Source organism: Eulemur rufifrons, chromosome 6, assembly GCF_041146395.1.
Source record: "Eulemur rufifrons isolate Redbay chromosome 6, OSU_ERuf_1, whole genome shotgun sequence".
In the NCBI taxonomy this organism is placed as follows: Eukaryota; Metazoa; Chordata; class Mammalia; order Primates; family Lemuridae; genus Eulemur; species Eulemur rufifrons.
This window is the reverse complement of record NC_090988.1, coordinates 91,866,586-91,884,548: the sequence shown is the minus strand read 5'-3', so window position 1 is coordinate 91,884,548 and position 17,963 is coordinate 91,866,586. Positions and strand designations below refer to the sequence as shown.

The 17,963-nt window shown below is 33.6% G+C and overlaps 3 protein-coding genes across 3 annotated transcripts; 2 read left to right on the top strand and 1 right to left on the bottom strand.

The window, feature by feature from the left end:
* Positions 1-237: 237 nt before the first annotated feature.
* Positions 238-1,230, bottom strand: LOC138384968 (olfactory receptor 5J3). Its single transcript, XM_069470607.1, has one exon. It carries the CDS (start codon positions 1,228-1,230, stop codon positions 238-240), a length of 993 nt encoding a protein of 330 aa, XP_069326708.1.
* A 5,967-nt stretch (positions 1,231-7,197) lies between these two features.
* LOC138384477 (olfactory receptor 8K5-like) lies at positions 7,198-8,121 on the top strand. The gene has a single exon (XM_069469983.1). It carries the CDS (start codon positions 7,198-7,200, stop codon positions 8,119-8,121), a length of 924 nt encoding a protein of 307 aa, XP_069326084.1.
* A 5,008-nt stretch (positions 8,122-13,129) lies between these two features.
* LOC138384476 (olfactory receptor 8K5-like) lies at positions 13,130-14,053 on the top strand. Its single transcript, XM_069469982.1, has one exon. The coding sequence runs from the start codon at positions 13,130-13,132 to the stop codon at positions 14,051-14,053; it is 924 nt and encodes a 307-aa protein (XP_069326083.1).
* The last annotated feature ends 3,910 nt before the right edge of the window (positions 14,054-17,963 follow it).

The following is a 17,963-nucleotide window of genomic DNA, read 5'->3' as shown; positions in this document are numbered from 1 at the left end:
GACCCTGTCTCAAAAAATAAAAGGTACATGCCATTCTTAGATAGATTGGTTGATTTAAATATTAATGTCCTAATATCACAGGAGGGCTGAATTTTAAGTTGCCTTTCCTAGAAGGAAGTTATACATTAAGTCACTTCAATTTTCTAGTCATATTTTCCCATGTGAACAATGAATATTTAGAATATAATGATTTATGAAAACATCTAAACTCTAGAATGCATTGAATTTATATGAATGTTAGTAAGGGAAGGCTGCCTGGAAAAATGTCATAGGAGTAATAGTGACTTTAAATTGACATGAGAAACGTTTTGTTTCTATGACTCTTTTCACAGCATCTTTTACCTCCTTGTTTCTCAGACTGTAAATCAGTGGGTTTAACATGGGAATTACTAGTGTGTAGAACACAGAAACCACCTTCTCCTGCTCCACGGAGTACTGAGAGCTGGGCTGAATGTAATTAAAGCTTAAGGTGCCATAGAAGATGGTCACAGCAGTCAGGTGAGAGGCACAGGTGGAGAAGGCTTTCTGTCTGCCTGATGCTGAGCGGATTCTCAGAATAGCAACAGCAATGAATATGTAGGAAATGATCACAATCCAGAAGGTGCCCATGGCGATAACTCCAGAGAAAATTAAAAGCAACAACTCATTCAGGGAGGTATCAGAACATGACAGCTTTAGCAGTGGGGGGACATCACAGAAGAAGTGGCTCACAACATTGGGCCCACAGAAGGACAGTCTCCCTAAGCTTATTGTGTGTGTCAATGAGTTAATCATTCCACCTATGCATGACCCCGTGACCAGCGCTATGCACTTTCTCTTAGACATGGCTGTAGAGTAAAGCAAAGGGTTAACGATGGCCATGTAACGGTCATATGCCATTGCTGACAGCAAGAAGCCTTCTGTGGTAATGAACACCCCAAAAAACAAATGCTGTGCTATGCAGGCAGAGAAGGATATGGTTTCCCTCACAATTAAGAAGTTGGTGAGCATTTTTGGTGCAATAACTGATGAATAGCAGGCATCCACAAATGAAAGGCAACTGAGGAAAAAGTACATGGGTGTGTGGAGCTTTGGGGTGATTTGGATTAAGAAGATCATGCCCAGATTCCCCACCAAGGTAGTGGTGTAAATCACCAGGAATAACACAAAAAGCAAAACTTTCAGTTCGTCACGATCTGTCAATCCCAAAAGAATAAACTCAGTGACAACTGTGAAATTCTCTTCAGCCATTTGCAAATTCCTTTTCTTGAAGTCTGAGGTGAGAAACATAAGGGAATTAGAATGGATACAGAAGAATCTAGTATACATTAAGACCAAATAAAAGCATTCATAGACTTGTATTCTTGAATAAGTAAACATTATTTTTCTGTTCATAAATCTCTTAACTTAAAATTTTAGAAGCTTCACTATATTGTCTCTTAATTTCTTTTCCGTGTTAGTTATGATTCAATCCCATAAGGAAAAGTATGAAAAACATTTTGGTGGTCAAAAATTTCAGTCTTTCTCTAAAAATGTCTGTCTCTGTAGAAAGGAGATACTCTCCTGAGGGACACTGATAGTGACTGAAAGAAAGTTGCAAAATTAGCATTAAGTTCTCTCTGAATCTTCATTTATATTATAAAATGATCAAATAACAAAAAATTGTAAAGGCAGCTGTACTATTAACTATATGGTTAATGCACAGATGAATTATGATATAACCAGAAAATTGGCAAAGATTATGAGGCAGGGGCCTGGTCTCCAAAGATGCTATTTAAAGAGCATAAATCTCAGGCCTCTTCTGAAGTCTCCTGACAAGCATCATGGAAAGAGACAGAGGAATCACTCAGCTCTGAGACTCAGAGCACAAATATCTATGTCTTGCCTAAATGAGAAAACTTGCAAAAACTTATAAGTTTTCATAGGTTCTGTGTTGCTTTGAATAAATAAATTGTATATTTATTTTTGTTATATAAATGCTTGTATAGAGCTCTCTTCTAACCCTCTGCCTCATCTTTGTAGAGTATCAATTAAATAACATTTTCTCAAGGAAGGATTATCTATTACAAATAGTCTTAATTCTCAGTATAGTTAAGGAAATGATGTTTCCAATTAAAATTTCAAAATTCACTCATGCACTAATTTAGGAGATGCCCATCTCTTGAAAATTTAAGGCAATTTTGTAGACAGAATTGAATGATAGATTGTGGAGTTGGATTAATCGACCTCCAATAGTGTTAACATGCAAATGATTATATCAGATTTAAAACTTAAATTGTTTAACTAATCTGCTAAACATGAGAAAACTGAAATGAAGAGGAACACATTTTACAGAATAAATTTAACTTACCAAAAGAAAATATTTTAAAATTTCCAGTTTAGAAATGCCATACCCTTTTCCGTGGTTTCTCACCCTTTACTCAAAAACAATTTCAGTTGATGACTATATGATATGCAGACTTAGTAAATATTTTCATAGTATATAGCTGAAGATAACTCCAGGTAAAATAATTGAAGGTAAATGCTAGCCATTATTGCACAACAAATAAATAAAACCTTAACATATTTATTTTTTTTTCCTCTTAGAGGACAAATTGGGGAAAAATGGAGATGTGTATATATGCAAGATGTATATGTACACATACACACACACACACATATTACATCACCAGTAATGAGTCCTATCATAGCTTAGACATTATAGAGTAGCAAATGAAATTGTAGTATGTACGCTTTTTCTTAAGGGACTTTGAAATTTCCCATGACTCATATAGCTCCCTAAAGTGTTTAATCAACTAAAATGCTATAAACAGTTTTAAAAAGTGTCAAGAAAAGTATGAGGATTCTTGAATTTAGTAAAATATAATGAAAACAATAATTGAAAATAATTGGATCAATAGAATTATGAATTACCTAAATCACAAATAGTTAGATGTTAATAGGTTAGTTACAAACTATGTTCTTATACAGATGTATAAGACAAAGAACCTGACAAATGCTACTATAAGTAAAGAAATCTTTAAAAATAACACACACACACACACACACACACACACACACACACAGAGAGACTGAAGACTAAAGCAAGTTTCTTATGCTTGGATTGTCTATCTCCATTTTCACTTTAACATGCAGAATGAGTTTGGAAGAATCCTGACAGGAATTTGGCTTACATTCAATGTTTATATTCATCAAACTAATATTACTGATGAATGATCTAATATTACTGATGAATTATGTTGTACACTAGACATAAAGGAGCTTTCAAAAATGACAGGATATTCATCTTTAGATAGATTGCAGAATTAACATACTCCCCCCAAAATATGTAAGAGAATATTTAGAAATATGGTCTAAAAATAAGAAACATACATTAAACTTTGTAGCATAAATCACAGGCAAAAAGTAATAATCAATGGAGAAAATGAGAAGGCAGCTAAAAATTTTATTTTATTTTTATTTTTTTATTTATTTCAGCTTATTATGGGGGTACAAAAGTTCAGGTTATATATATTGCCCATGTCCCACCCATCCCCCTGAGTCAGAGTTTCAAGCGTGTCCATTCCCCAGACAGTGCATATCACACTCATCATGTAGGTATATTGAAGTCATGAAGGAAAAGGACATGGGTAGATTGTTATGAGACATATACTATCATATGGTAGATTTTGCTCTCAATAATGTTGTACTGAACATTATCCAAGAATACACTATAGTTGGGTAGTCATTTCATTAACATATTACATTACAATAATTGTATGGATTTGCCATCTGAAAGGACAAAGCATATATGTTGAGATGAGGCTCTAATTTCAAACATTCCAGTCATCAATTATATGACTTTTGGCAAGTTACATAGTTTATAGGAGCTTGGTGTACTCTGAATATGGGAATAGTAATATATATCTCACATGTAAGGGTTAAAGGATATATTTTTAATCCAGTACTTACTACATATTTGTATTTGAATAATATATTCAAAGAAAGATTCTATGTAATAATGGTAATGTCACTTACAATGTCATCGTGGCATTGGAATTGTTCCAGTTTTACTGGGATAAAGCTGATATCAAATCATTTTCCAATGTTACTTTAATTGTTGACTTTGTAAGTGAGTGAGTGAATACTATAACTTCTTATAGGTCTCCGCGGAACTGTACAGATCATTTACGTTGTTTTGTTTCTTTCCCTTAATTTTCCCTTACATTTTTCTCACAGGGGAATATGTAGGCATATGAACAGACACTAGTAATTAGCAGGCACTTCCAGGCAATTTTCTTAAGTCCCTCACATTATTTGGGAATAATAATCAGTACGAATTACATGCTATTTCCTCAGAGAACATTGTGAAGAGAGAAGAATAACTTAAATTTTTTCTACCAAAAGAAAATATAAGAGGGATTTGGGATAAGAAAATTTGATTTTTCATTAAAGGTGAGTGGATAATAACTGTCATTGATTTTAATGATAATGTGGGTGTTGATAATTTCTCATGACTTCTGGTTTCTGACTGTAGACACTCTTATGGTAAATGACAGCTGATTCCTTCAAATACACCACAAAAAATATATTTCTCCTTTGTTAAATGGGGTTTCCTAGAGTAGTATGGTATTTCTAGAGCATTGAGTCCTGTTAAATGAACAAATGTCCTGGACATATTTGATTTCTTAGAGTTGATGATGGTATTTGAACATTGCAAATGAAGAGGAAATTAGAAATACTTGAAAATTAATAACCAATCTCATATATTAGAATCTATTAAGGTTAAGATTTCAAGATAAAATACAGGATTCCTAGTTATAATTAATTTTCACATAAACAATTAATACATTTTAATATAAGCCCTATGAAATCTTTAGTAAATAAATTATTTTGGGATGATATATTCAATGCAATATTTAAAAAATAATATATTATTTCCCACACAATATATTATATACTTCAATAATTTTTATAGAACTATGCTGCATGTATAATCTTGCACATTTTTTAGTTGTTTGTTTTTCTTATTGGGATGCTCACTACTGTGTCTTTGGTTTGAAGAATGGGCATTACACACTGATTGAATAGACTGGCAAATAATAAAATGACCTTTAAGTGTTATGGAGTAACAGAAAAAAGCCTGAGCATCAGTTATTTCTTAACTGATTTCACCATGTCTAAAGATTTAAAAATCAGTCATTTTTCATACAAGAAAAATAGGCATGGTAAAATAATCCAGACATTTTCAGAGGGAGGTAATACTCAATAAACATTAAAATAATTTTTAGCAAAGCCTTGATGACTTCAAAGTGGTGGGATTGACACCAGAATTCCGAATTTCTTTCTCAGTCTAGTGCATCTCACATTCTAGCATAAACCCTCTGAGAGTAGACCCTGCAACACTTAAAACTTGAAATAAAGTTTTCAAAAGGGGATAGATTCATTGTTCACATTTGTGGGTGAGGAAGGGACCTGAAAGGGGAGTGAGAATCAACAGGACAAACAGCAGACAGCTTGGTCTAGGAAGACAGGATGGGAGAGGCTGACTAATCTCCAGCATTGCCCCTACTCCAGTCCTCATTTTCTGAATTAAAAAGCACAATGTCCACCAATAATGCGCAGATTCCTAGAGTTGCCGCCAGCTGCCACAAGGTGGCCATGGTCTGCACCTGCTCCAAAGGGTAGTTCTGGACCTTGCAGTGGTTTCCTGGAAGTTTCTTCATGATAAGCTGCTCAGGCTAAAGCTGATATTCCATTACATTATAATAATTCTAGCCCACATTTCATCTGTCTAAAGATTTTGAACTTCAATTTCTCCACAGATTGGCAATCATGCTCATAGAGTTCCAGGTATTCTTTGATGAGACAGTGAATGTAATAGGCAGAGAATCCAATGGATTTGGCTAAATCATCTTCACTACCTTTAATCAGGAAAGTTACACTTTGTTTTATTGACTTCTCACGCAAATTTGTTAAATGAATGGTGAGGTACTGATCACTAAAATATTTGAAAATCACTGTCTTATATTTGATAGATACTCTATAGTACAATTCCAGAAATAAATTGACATTTAGTCATATAAAATGTAATAAATACTCAGATAAATAGTTTTGAATGCATTGTAGAACCTATTATCTCTGCAGTGTTATAGTAGAAGAAATAAAATATATGGAATTAAATAATATCCCTGGGGATTGAAATAAACCATATATTTTAGCCGGAATGGATCCATATTGTGTATCTTGAAAGTTGTGCTAATTTGGTGTTTTCTATTTTTAAAAAAGAAATAAAATTATGCATTCAAGTTGAGATATAAATGTGAATATTTATTTAGAATGGGAAATAATTTTAAAATCTCAGAAACAAACTAGAGGTCAAAATTATCACAAAATCTATAAATACAATAATTTTATTAATAAAATTCTGGAAACAGCTCAGACATCAGGTAGTAGGAGTGTTCATAGAAGCCATTAGTGTACCATAATAGGTAAAATATTCAATGATTAATGATATTGATTCTGAGACTGTAAGTATACCTATTAAACATAAAATAAATAGTATTAACTCAAATTTCCCTTAGTTGGTTCCCACGAATGCTAATAGGCCTACCAATGTACCTCTATATGAGTTGAAGTGTGATAGAATGAAAGTTGGAATGGAGAAAAAAAAGTAGGCTTAATTAATTATGATTAAATACTGTACCTTTACAACATTTACAGAGATATAGCACTTTGTCAGTACATAGCTCAAGTCTTCAAGGAACTTGGAAGTGCAGATGAGGAACCCTAAAACTTAACCTTCATTAGGTTCTTATTTTTTATGCCTTTCTCTTTAAGAATATCAAAATTTCAGAAGAATTCTATTATAGAAATGGAAGCACCCTCAATAAAAGCTGTGATGGGATTGTGTAGATGAAATAAAGTCTAACATTTCTACATTTATGCCTATATGCCTTTTGTTATCAATGAATATGCTTCAAACATTGCTGTTCCTTTTTAGAGTTTAATCTATGTCACATATATTTATGTGTTCCATCTGGATCCCTATTTGGGGGGAAGTAAAAGATTCTATCATTTATTCTCATTTCAAAATCAGATGAAGGAATTATTTTTCTCTTCCCAGTTATGAATAAAAAGCTTCATTCTGTCTACCAATATTGTAATTTGTTGACATGACACTACATGAAAGCTAATGACAGCTCTCCTGTTTCTTCCCAGAAGAGATAACTTGACTAAATGGGCCAACGGAATCTAACAGCGTTGACTGTATTCATTCTGACGGGAGTCACAAGGTGGCCTGAGCTTCAGCTTCCCCTTTTTGGTGTCTTCTTCATCATCTACATGATCACAGTGGTGGGCAACCTGGGCATGATCATTTTGACCAAGTTGGACTCTCGGCTACATATACCTATGTATTTTTTTATAAGACACCTGGCTTTTGTTGATCTTGGTAATTCTACTGTCATTTGTCCCAAGATGCTGGCAAATTTTATGGTGGATCAAAATACTATTTCCTATTCTGCATGTGGCACACAGATGGCTTTCTTCATTGTGTTCATCGTAAGTGAACTTTTCATCCTGTCAGCCATGGCTTATGACCGCTATGTGGCCATCTGTAGCCCTCTTCTCTACAATGTTACCATGTCTCCGAGACTTTGCCACATGCTGGTGGGCATTCCCTATCTCTACAGTACCTTTCAGGCTCTGCTGTTCACTATTAAGATTTTTACATTGACCTTCTGTGGCTCTGACATCATCAATCATTTCTACTGTGATGTTGTTCCCTTGTTACCTATGCTCTGCTCAAATGCACGGGAAATGGAATTGTTGATCATACTATTTTCAGCATTTAATCTGATTTCCTCCCTCCTGGTAGTTCTCGTGTCCTACATGCTAATTCTGTTAGCCATATTTCGAATGCATTCTGTGGAGGGGAGGAGGAAAGCTTTCTCCACATGTGGTTCTCATCTGACAGTGGTGGTTGTGTTCTTCGGGTCTCTCCTCTTTATGTATGTGCAGCCCAAATCCACTCACTCTTATATTACTGATAAAATGGCCTCAGTGTTTTACACGTTAGTGATCCCGATGCTTAACCCCTTGATTTACAGCTTTGGGAACAAAGAAGTAAAAAATGCTTTCCGCAGGGTCTTTAAGAATTAATGCAAACTTTGTATTTAATGTTCAATATGGAGTGTTGTTCCAATAAACTATGAGAAAGGCAATGTCATTTACAGTATCTCTAATAGATAGATGAAAGATTGATGAGTTAATGAAAGTGCTCATTATCATTAATCTTCAGATAATTGGAAATTAAAATTTCTCTGAGATACCATTTTACACCAATTACCATCTCTAAAATAAAATAAAAGAAAAACCCTAAAAACATCAGGGATCGGCAAAGATGTGGAAAAAAATGAGACTTTCATACATAGCTGATGGTAATATAAAATGCTACACTGAATTTAAAAATCTGGCATTTTCCTCTATAGTTATATATGCCTTTACCATGCAATCCAGTAATTCTACTTTTAGGTCTATAACAAGAGAAATTATTGTGTATACCCTCAAATATAATTTTATAGAAGCACTTAAATTAGACTTTTTATAACATGTATTTATTAGTAGGAAATGGTTAAAGAAAAGTGGTATATGAATATAATGAACTACGCAGCATAAAAACACAATATGGATGAATTTCAAAAACAATATGTTGAATGAAAGATGCCAGATAAAGAGTATGTATTGCGTGATTCCATTTATTTGAAATTCTAGAACAGAAAAAATAAGTCTAGGCATAGAATTCAGTCGCCTATTGGTGGGGGAGGAAGCTGTTTGTGGGTTAAGGTATGAGGAAAATCTCCTCATGATGGAAGTGGCCAATGGGGGTATCAAGCATGAGGAAAATCTATTTGTTCTTGAAAATGTTCTATATGTTGATATAGAGATTATGTAATAGACACATATGAAATATTAATACTTTCTTATGACTCATCAATTGGTGCAATTTAGATCCATGTTTCCACTCTACCTATATTTTTCTAAATTCTTTTTTCATTTATTTAACAAATAATAATTGTGTATATTTATGGGGCACAAAATAATTTTTCTCTCTGTGTACAATCTAGAAAGATTAGAAATAAGAGGAAGAGGTCAGGTGTACAACATTTTATAGTAGATCTTACTCTAGATGAGGTTGTATTAAACATTATCCAATGGTGATGTTAGCTCAAGAAACACTACAGTTAAGTAGTCATTGTAGCAACATATTACATGACAATAATTATTATGAAAGGACAAGTTATTAATATATATATGAATATGTATTTAGAGATGAGGATCTAATTTCAAATATTCCAGTTATCAAATATGTGACTTCTGGAAAATTACATAGTTCATCTGAGCTTGTTTTCTTCTAAATATGGGAATGGTAATATCTATCTCACATAAATGGGCTAAAGAATTTATTTTAATCCAGTGCCTACTACATATTTTAATATAGATAATACATTGAAAGGATAAATCCCATGTGATAATAATGCCACATACAATTTATCCATGACTTTGGAACTGTTCCAGTTTTACTAGAATGAAGCTGATACATACAGTATAACGAAGTATTTCTCAACTTTAATTGTTGACTCAATGTAGGTGAGTGAATGAGTATCTTTACGTCATGTAGGTCTCCACGGAACTGTTCAGAACATTTATGTTGTTTTGCTCCTTCTCTTGAATTGTCCCTTACATTTTCTCACTGGGGAATAGGTATAGTGTACTAGATAATTAGCAGACATATGAAGACACCTTTTCTAAGCCTCTGAGATGATTTGGGCATAATGATCTGAATGAATTATATACCATTTCCTCAGGGAACACCACAAAGGAGGAAAACTATAAATTCTTCCTACCCAAAGAAAAAGTGTGAGTAATTTGGGAGAAGAAAATTTGATTTTTCACTGAAGGTGAGTCAATAAGAATTGTCATTGATTTGATTATTACCTGGGTAAGGGTAAATATCCCATTACTCCTGGATTCTGACAATAAATATTTGTATGGTGACTGACAGTTGATTCTTTTTTTTTTTTTTTTTGAGACAGAGTCTCACTCTGTTGCCCAGGCTAGAGTGAGTGCCGTGGCGTCAGCCTAGCTCACAGCAACCTCAAACTCCTGAGCTCAAGGGATCCTCCTGTCTCAGCCTCCCGAGTAGCTGGGACTACAGGCATGCACCACCATGCCCGGCTAATTATTTCTATATATATTTTTAGCTGTCCATATAATTTCTTTCTATTTTTAGTAGAGATGGGGTCTCGCTCTTGCTCAGGCTGGTCTCGAACTCCTGAGCTCAAACGATCCGCCCACCTCGGCCTCCCAGAGTGCTAGGATTACAGGCGTGAGCCACCACGCCCGGCCGATTCTTTCAAATATAGTACAAAAATTTAGTATCTCCCTAGATAACTAGGGTTTCCTGGAGTAGTATGATGCTTAGGCACTATCATATGGGTTGAGCACATGTCCTAGATCTAGTGATTAGTGAGAGGAGATTCTAGAATTTGGATATTGCAAATGCAGACAAATTTAGAAATGCCTAAAAAGTTCATTATTGATCTCATATTTTAGAATCTAATACGGTTAAGATTTTCAGATAAAATGAAAGATGCCCAGTTACATTTAAATTTCAGATAAACAAGAAGTACTATGACCAAATGTAATGTAAAATTTCAAAAAAGAATGTTTTCATATAATTATTTTTATGCAATATTTTAAAGCTTCAAATAATTTCTAGATATCACATGTATAAACATGCATTTTTTTTTAGTTTGTTTTCCTACTGGAACACTTACAATTTTTTTTTTATCTATGAGCATTGCAAATTGATTGCTTAGACTGGTAGCTATATAGAATTTTTAAAGTTATGGAGTTACAGAGAAACCCCTGAAACCTAAATAATTCCTAACGGATTTCATCATGTCTACAGATTGAAAATTTAGTCATTCTTTTGCACAGTTTTTTTTATCCTGTCCCTTCTATTGGTTAGCACTAAATGGAGGTATTTAAAATGTATGCACAGCATGTTCAGAACCGATTAGAAATAGCCTTTTTCTCACAAGAAGAATTGAGTAGGGTAAAAAAATAGAAACATCTTCAGAGGAGATAATAACTGACAGTGAAAATGCACATAGTTTCCATAAACACTAAAAAAATTAACAATTATTTTAATTGATAAATATTTTTAAACTGCAATGGATGTCAAAGTGGTGGGATTGATATTGGAATTCTGTGTCCAGTTAGTTTAATTTTCTACCATAAATACTTATGTTAGCAGGTCCTGTAGCACTGCAAAATCAAAACAAAGTTTTCAAGATTGATTCGGCTCTGGTTCTTATTTGTGGGAGAAGAAGAAACCTGAAAGAGAATTAGAATTCAATGGAGAAACAGCAAACAGCTTTATCTAGGAAAAAGGGATGGAAGAGGCTCACTAATAATCCCTTCCCCTGTCCCCAGTCCATGGATTTGTTAGGGAAAATGTTTACCAACAACTAGCATATTTATATAATTGCTACCTGCTGCCACAAGGTGGCTGTGGATTGCAGCTGCTCCAAACTGTGGGTTTGGACTTTGAGGAGGGATCCCAGAAGTTTCTACCTGATACCTGTGCAGGCTAAAATTGGCATTCCATTCCATTATATAATCCTGCATTTTATCTGACTGAAGATTTTGAAATCCAATTACTACTCCAATTGAAAGTTACAATCTGAAAGAGTTCCATATTTTCACTGAGTAGAAAATAAATGTGATAGGAAGAGAATTCAAGTGAATCAGACTAAAGCACCTTCACTATCTTTAATCAGAGCACTTCCGCTTTCTTTTTTTTGACTTCTCATGTAATTTTTATTAAATAAAAGGGGAAATACTTTTCACTGAAATATTTTAAATCACAGTATTATTCTCTTTGAATACTGCATTCTACAATTCTAGAAATTGACACTTAATAATATATAATGCCAGAAATGCTCAAATAATTTTTAGATGCTTCATAGACTATCATTAGAGGAATAAAGCATATATAATTAAATAATAAAAATCCCTGGATATTGATTTAAACTATATATCTTTGCAGGAATGTAGACTGATCATATGTATCTTTAACCTTACACTATTTTTTTTATTTCAATATATTATGGGGGTACAAATGTTTAGGTTACATATATTGCCTTTGCCCCACCCTAGTCAGAGCTTCAAGCATGTCCAACCCCCAGATGGTGTGCACCACACTCATTAGGTATGAATAAAATTACATATCTAAGTTGAGACATGAATATGATTATTTATTTGGAATGGCAAAATACATTTAAAATCTCAGTAGTAAATAATCTCATGGACACTAACATAAAATCTACAAATATACAAATGTTCATCAATAATATTCAAAACACATCTCAACATATGAGTAGTAAGAGTATCCTGAGAAGACCGTTTAAAATCAGGATAGATAGCATTATTCAATTAACTCTTTTTGAACCATAGAAATGTATCCAAGGAACATCAAAGTATTAACTCAGTCCTACCTTGCTTATCCCACAATGCTTACAGACATGCCAAACACCCTGATAGTAGTTCAAGTGTGATGAAGTAGAAGTTGCAATGAAGACAGAAAATGGGCTTAATTGATCATGGTTATCGTATCTTACATTTGTGAGTGCATTCATAAGTCCCCAACCCGGACTTTGAAAAACCAAATGAGGAACCTAATTCTAACCTTCATTACACTGTTGTAATCTCTGCCTAGTCTATGTTTAAGAATATCAAAATTAAACAAGAATTCTTAGATGCAAGATACCAATGTGCAAATGAAATGAAGTCTGATATTGTTATACAATTAATAATACGCATATTGTTTTGTTATTACTAGATATATACTCCAAAACCTACTGAACCATTTCAATCTATGTCCTATCAGTGAATGTATAACAGATGCATCCCTCTTTATGGAAAATGTAAGATTCTACTTTTTATTTCATTTCTAATCAAATGTAGAAATTATGTTTCTATTCCACATTATAAATAAAAATTTCCAATCTGTCTACATATATTACAATTTGTTTAGCTAACACTACTTAAAAAACCTAGTAACACTACCTCTGTTTATTCCTTGAAGATACTACTTGACTAAATGGACCAACGGAATCTAACAGCGCTGATTGAATTCATTCTAACGGGAGTGACAAAGCAGCCTGAGCTACAGCTTCCACTTTTTGGGGTCTTCCTCATCATCTACACGATCACGGTGGTGGGCAACATGGGCATAATCATTCTGACCAAACTGGACTCCCAGCTACATACACCTATGTATTTTTTTATCAGACACCTGGCTTACATTGATCTTGGTAATTCCACTGTCATTTGTCCCAAGATGCTGGTAAATTTTATTGTGGACCAAAATACCATTTCTTATTCTGCATGTGCTACACAGCTGGCTTTCTTCCTCATGTTCATTATTAGTGAATTTTTCATCCTGTCTGCCATGGCATATGACCGCTATGTGGCCATCTGTAGCCCTCTGCTCTACAACGTTATCATGTCTCCGAGACTTTGCCATGTGTTGGTGGGCATTCCCTACCTCTACGGTACCGTTCAGGCTCTGACGTTCACGATTAAAATTTTTACACTGAACTTTTGTGGCTCTAATGTCATCAGCCATTTCTATTGTGATGATGTTCCCTTGTTACCTATGCTCTGCTCAAATGCACATGAAATAGAATTGTTGATCATACTGTTTTCAGCATTTAATCTGATTTCCTCCCTCCTGGTAGTCCTCGTGTCCTACATGCTTATCCTATTAGCCATATTTCAAATGCATTCTGCAGAGGGGAGGAAGAAAGCTTTCTCCACGTGTGGTTCTCATTTGGCAGTGGTGGTTGTGTTCTATGGATCTCTCCTCTTTATGTACGTCCAGCCCAAATCCACTCATTCCTTTGATACTGATAAAATGGCCTCTGTGTTTTACACGTTAGTGATCCCCATGCTTAATCCTTTGATTTACAGCTTAAGGAACAAAGAGGTAAAAAATGCCTTCCACAGGGTGTTTAAGAATTGATGCAAACTTTGTGTTTAATAATCAATGTGGAATATTGTTATAATAACATATAACATAGACCAACATCAATTGATAACATTTTTATTAAATATTATTTTTTTGCCCCAGAACAAATACTAATTAGAATACCCAAATAAATCACTTTCCTTATATTTAGCCAAATTAACCATCATATTTTAGATCTCAATTAAATGTCATTTCTTTACCAACATCTCTTGTGTCTGATTCAGTGTTTCCTTTAGCGATTTTATAGAACATCAGATTTCTTCCAATAGAAATACTTTTTAAAGCCACATCAGTAAACAAGTTTGTTTGCGATATTTCTTATTGGAAAGATATCCTTCCAATTATGTTTTCTTTTAATTTTCTGAACATATAACAGCAATATAAATGAAGAGAATCTCTTGCAGAGAGTATTTAGTCAGACCAAATTGTTGTTTTTGTATTAAATCAATTCTGCCAACTCTGCCTTTTAATTGAAGTGTTCAATCCATGCACACTTAAAGTAACTGTGGATAACAGACTTCTTTCTGGCACATTGCTGTTTGTTTTCTAAATGTCAGATCATATAGTGCTTGTTGTTCATCATTTGCTTTATTAAAAGTTGCTCTTGATTTTTGGCTGAACACTAAATTATAGGTGCCTATCATGAAATGCTTAGAATTATAAATTGAACAATTTCTAGACACCCCACAGGGCAGTAAGACATTAATATTCCAAAAAACCCAGAGTGTAGAGTGAGTCCTTGTTCAGTACATGGACATCTGAGAGAAATCTCAGAAGTAAAATCTACTTTAGACTCCAACTCATATAGCTTAAAGCAAATCTGAGAACCACCTGAACTTTGTTTAAAACTTTAACATTCTTTTAGGAAAACAAAATACAGCAACTCCTTAGAACAAAATTCACAATATTCAGCGTTCAGTCACAGATACTAGACATATGAAAAATCAATAATGTGTGATTCCATGCAGTATTTAATTAAAATAGATTCTGAAATGACAGTGATTACAGAAATTAGGAGATGACTTAAAACAGATATTATAAATACATTCCCTACACTAAATTGTTTGGCAAAATCATTAATAACGTAATGAGAGAAGTGAAAAATTTAAAAATAACCAAATGGTACTTAGAGAGATGAAAATACAACCTAAGTGTCCATCAACAGGTGAATGGATAATGAAAATTTTGTATCTATACATAATGGAATATAAGGGATCTTCAAAAATTTCATGGCAAATGTGTCTTATGAAAAATTATGCAAGGATTTCAAAAATTTTTGCAGCAAAATAAACTCATCTTAACTTGTTATATCATGTCTGAACAGGATGTAGTTTGAGGCACTAAGAACAATAAGGTATCCATGTGAAAAGAGCCCCCATCAGAGCTACATGAATTCTGCTAAAATTGAAGAAAGGACAAACATAAAATTTATGGTTAAGCTTGGGTGGCAGAACGATAAAATCACTGGTGCTTTACAAAAAGTTTATGGGAACAATGTCCCAAAGAAATCAGCAGTTTACAAATGGATAGCTCATTTTAAGAAGAGATGATACGTTGTTGAAGTTGAAGCCTGCAGTGGTAGATCATCCATGTGAATTTGCAAGGAAAAAATCATCTCGTCTGTGCTGTAACTGAAAACACAAGCAATTAGCAGGAGAAACAATAGTCAACATCATAGACATCTTTTAATTGGTTCAACTTATACAATTCTAGTTGAAAAATTAAAGTTGAGTAAACTTTCCACTTGATGGATGCCAAAAACTTGGCATAGAAAGTCAAATGTCCCGTGTTCTCATTCACATGAGGGAGCTAAAATAATTGATCCAATGGAGGTAGTGAATATAATAGTGGTTACCAGAGGCTGAGAAGGTTAGTGGGTAGGGGAGGAATAGAGAGGAATTGGTTAAGGGGTACAAAAATACAGTTAGATAGAAAGAATAAGGTCTAGTGCTCAGTAACAAAATAGGGCAACTAGAGTTAGCAATAATTCATGTATATTTAAAAATAGAGGAACAGATTTGGAATGATCCCAATACAAGATAATGATAAATGTTTGAGATGATTAATATCCATATTATCCAGATTTGATCATTACACATTATATTCTTGTATCAAAATATCACATGCACCCCATACACATGTATAACTATTTAGTATTCAAAAAATTAAAAATAAATATTGAAAATTAAAATATAAAACATGAATAAATATTTATTGATAGATAATAATAGCATATCACACATTGAAAAATCTATCTTGATAATATTAATATGCCAAATATAAAATATGATAAACACAATTTTAACTATCCGCTATTTTTACAGGGATAAAGCTGGTATCAAATTATTTTCGATTTTTACTATAACATTTGTCTGTATGTAAGTATCTTTAACTTATTGAAGTCTCCACAGAACTGTTCAGATCATTTTTGTTCTTTTGTTCCTTTTCTTGAATTGTCCATTACATTTTCTCACTGTAGAATATGGAGGATGTCATCAAAGTAATTTTTAAGTCTCTCAGATGATTTGTGCATAATTATGTGAATGAATTATATATTATTTCCTCAGGGAACATAACAAAGAAGGAGGAAAACCATAAATTCTTTCTGTACAAAGAAAATATAATTTTGGAGAAGAAAATCTGATTCTCCACTAAAGGCTAGTGGATATGAATTGTCTTTGATTTTGATAATCTCCTAGGTTTGGTGCTTTCGCATTACTCCTGTCTTCTGACTGTGAGTGACTCTATTGTGGCCACAGATAGCTGATGCCTTCAAATACACTGGAAAAACTCAACTCAGCATCTACTTTGTTAACTGGTATTCCCTGGAATTTTGTGTTTTACACCATTAAATTCTATGAATTAAACGGATGTACTAGACCTATTTGATTCGTGAAAGTTGAATGTGGCATTTAGGAATTACAAGCGAAGAGGAAGTTAGAGAAGTTAAAAAAATGTATCAACAATCTCATTTGTTAGATTTTACTAAGATAAAGATTTTCAGATAAATCATTCATTTACTCACGGATTGCATGTCTCTGTGTGTATGGGGGTATGGGGCGGTGTATCTAATATGTGCATAATATTATGTAACTGAGATGCCGACAAAGCCATGGTTTTCAGTATTTAGTTATATTGCATAATTTATTTATTAAGTTAGATTGAAGTATTTTGACTTTTCCTAATGGGACATTCTGAGAATAGTATACATAGAAAGCACTCTCTTTCAGGTAATTAATTATGTGTAATTTACCCTTGAATCAGATTAAATCATCCACATAGTGAATCTCAAGGGAGTAGAGAAAAACTTAAATCTATCTGTAACAACCTGTGAGGAGGAAAACAGTAGGAAGCCAAAGCAGATTCTCCATTAAGGTAAGTAAAAACATAGGTCTTAGAAAATTTCTGAGGACATATAGCTTAAACTAGGTTATCACCAAACATCTTAGAGGTCCCTAAAATCTGAAAAACTGTTTTTTCCTTTGAAATATACTGTTCTGTCCTCAACTGGATTAGTGCACAGACAGACCTGTTGTACAGTCTGCAGTACTCTGTGTTGTTCATTATTTATACCACCTTAGTTTTCAAATTAACTTCAAGCTTCAGTCATCTATTTTAATGAAGATCTTTGGCTATGAAACAGATCACATTCATTTCCTATCTACACAGAGTACCCTTAATAGAGAGGCGACATCCTATAGTGTTTATGAGAACACGTTTTGAAGGCAGAATGACTTTGTTTGAACCCTGACTCCACCACTTATCATCTGAGTGACCTTGGTTAAATCTCCCTATCTCAGTTTCCTTGTCTTATAAGTGTGGATGGTGTTACTATACACTTCCTGAATTATTGTGCAGCTCATATGAATTTGTATCTGTAAAGTGCTTAGAATATTTGCTAGCA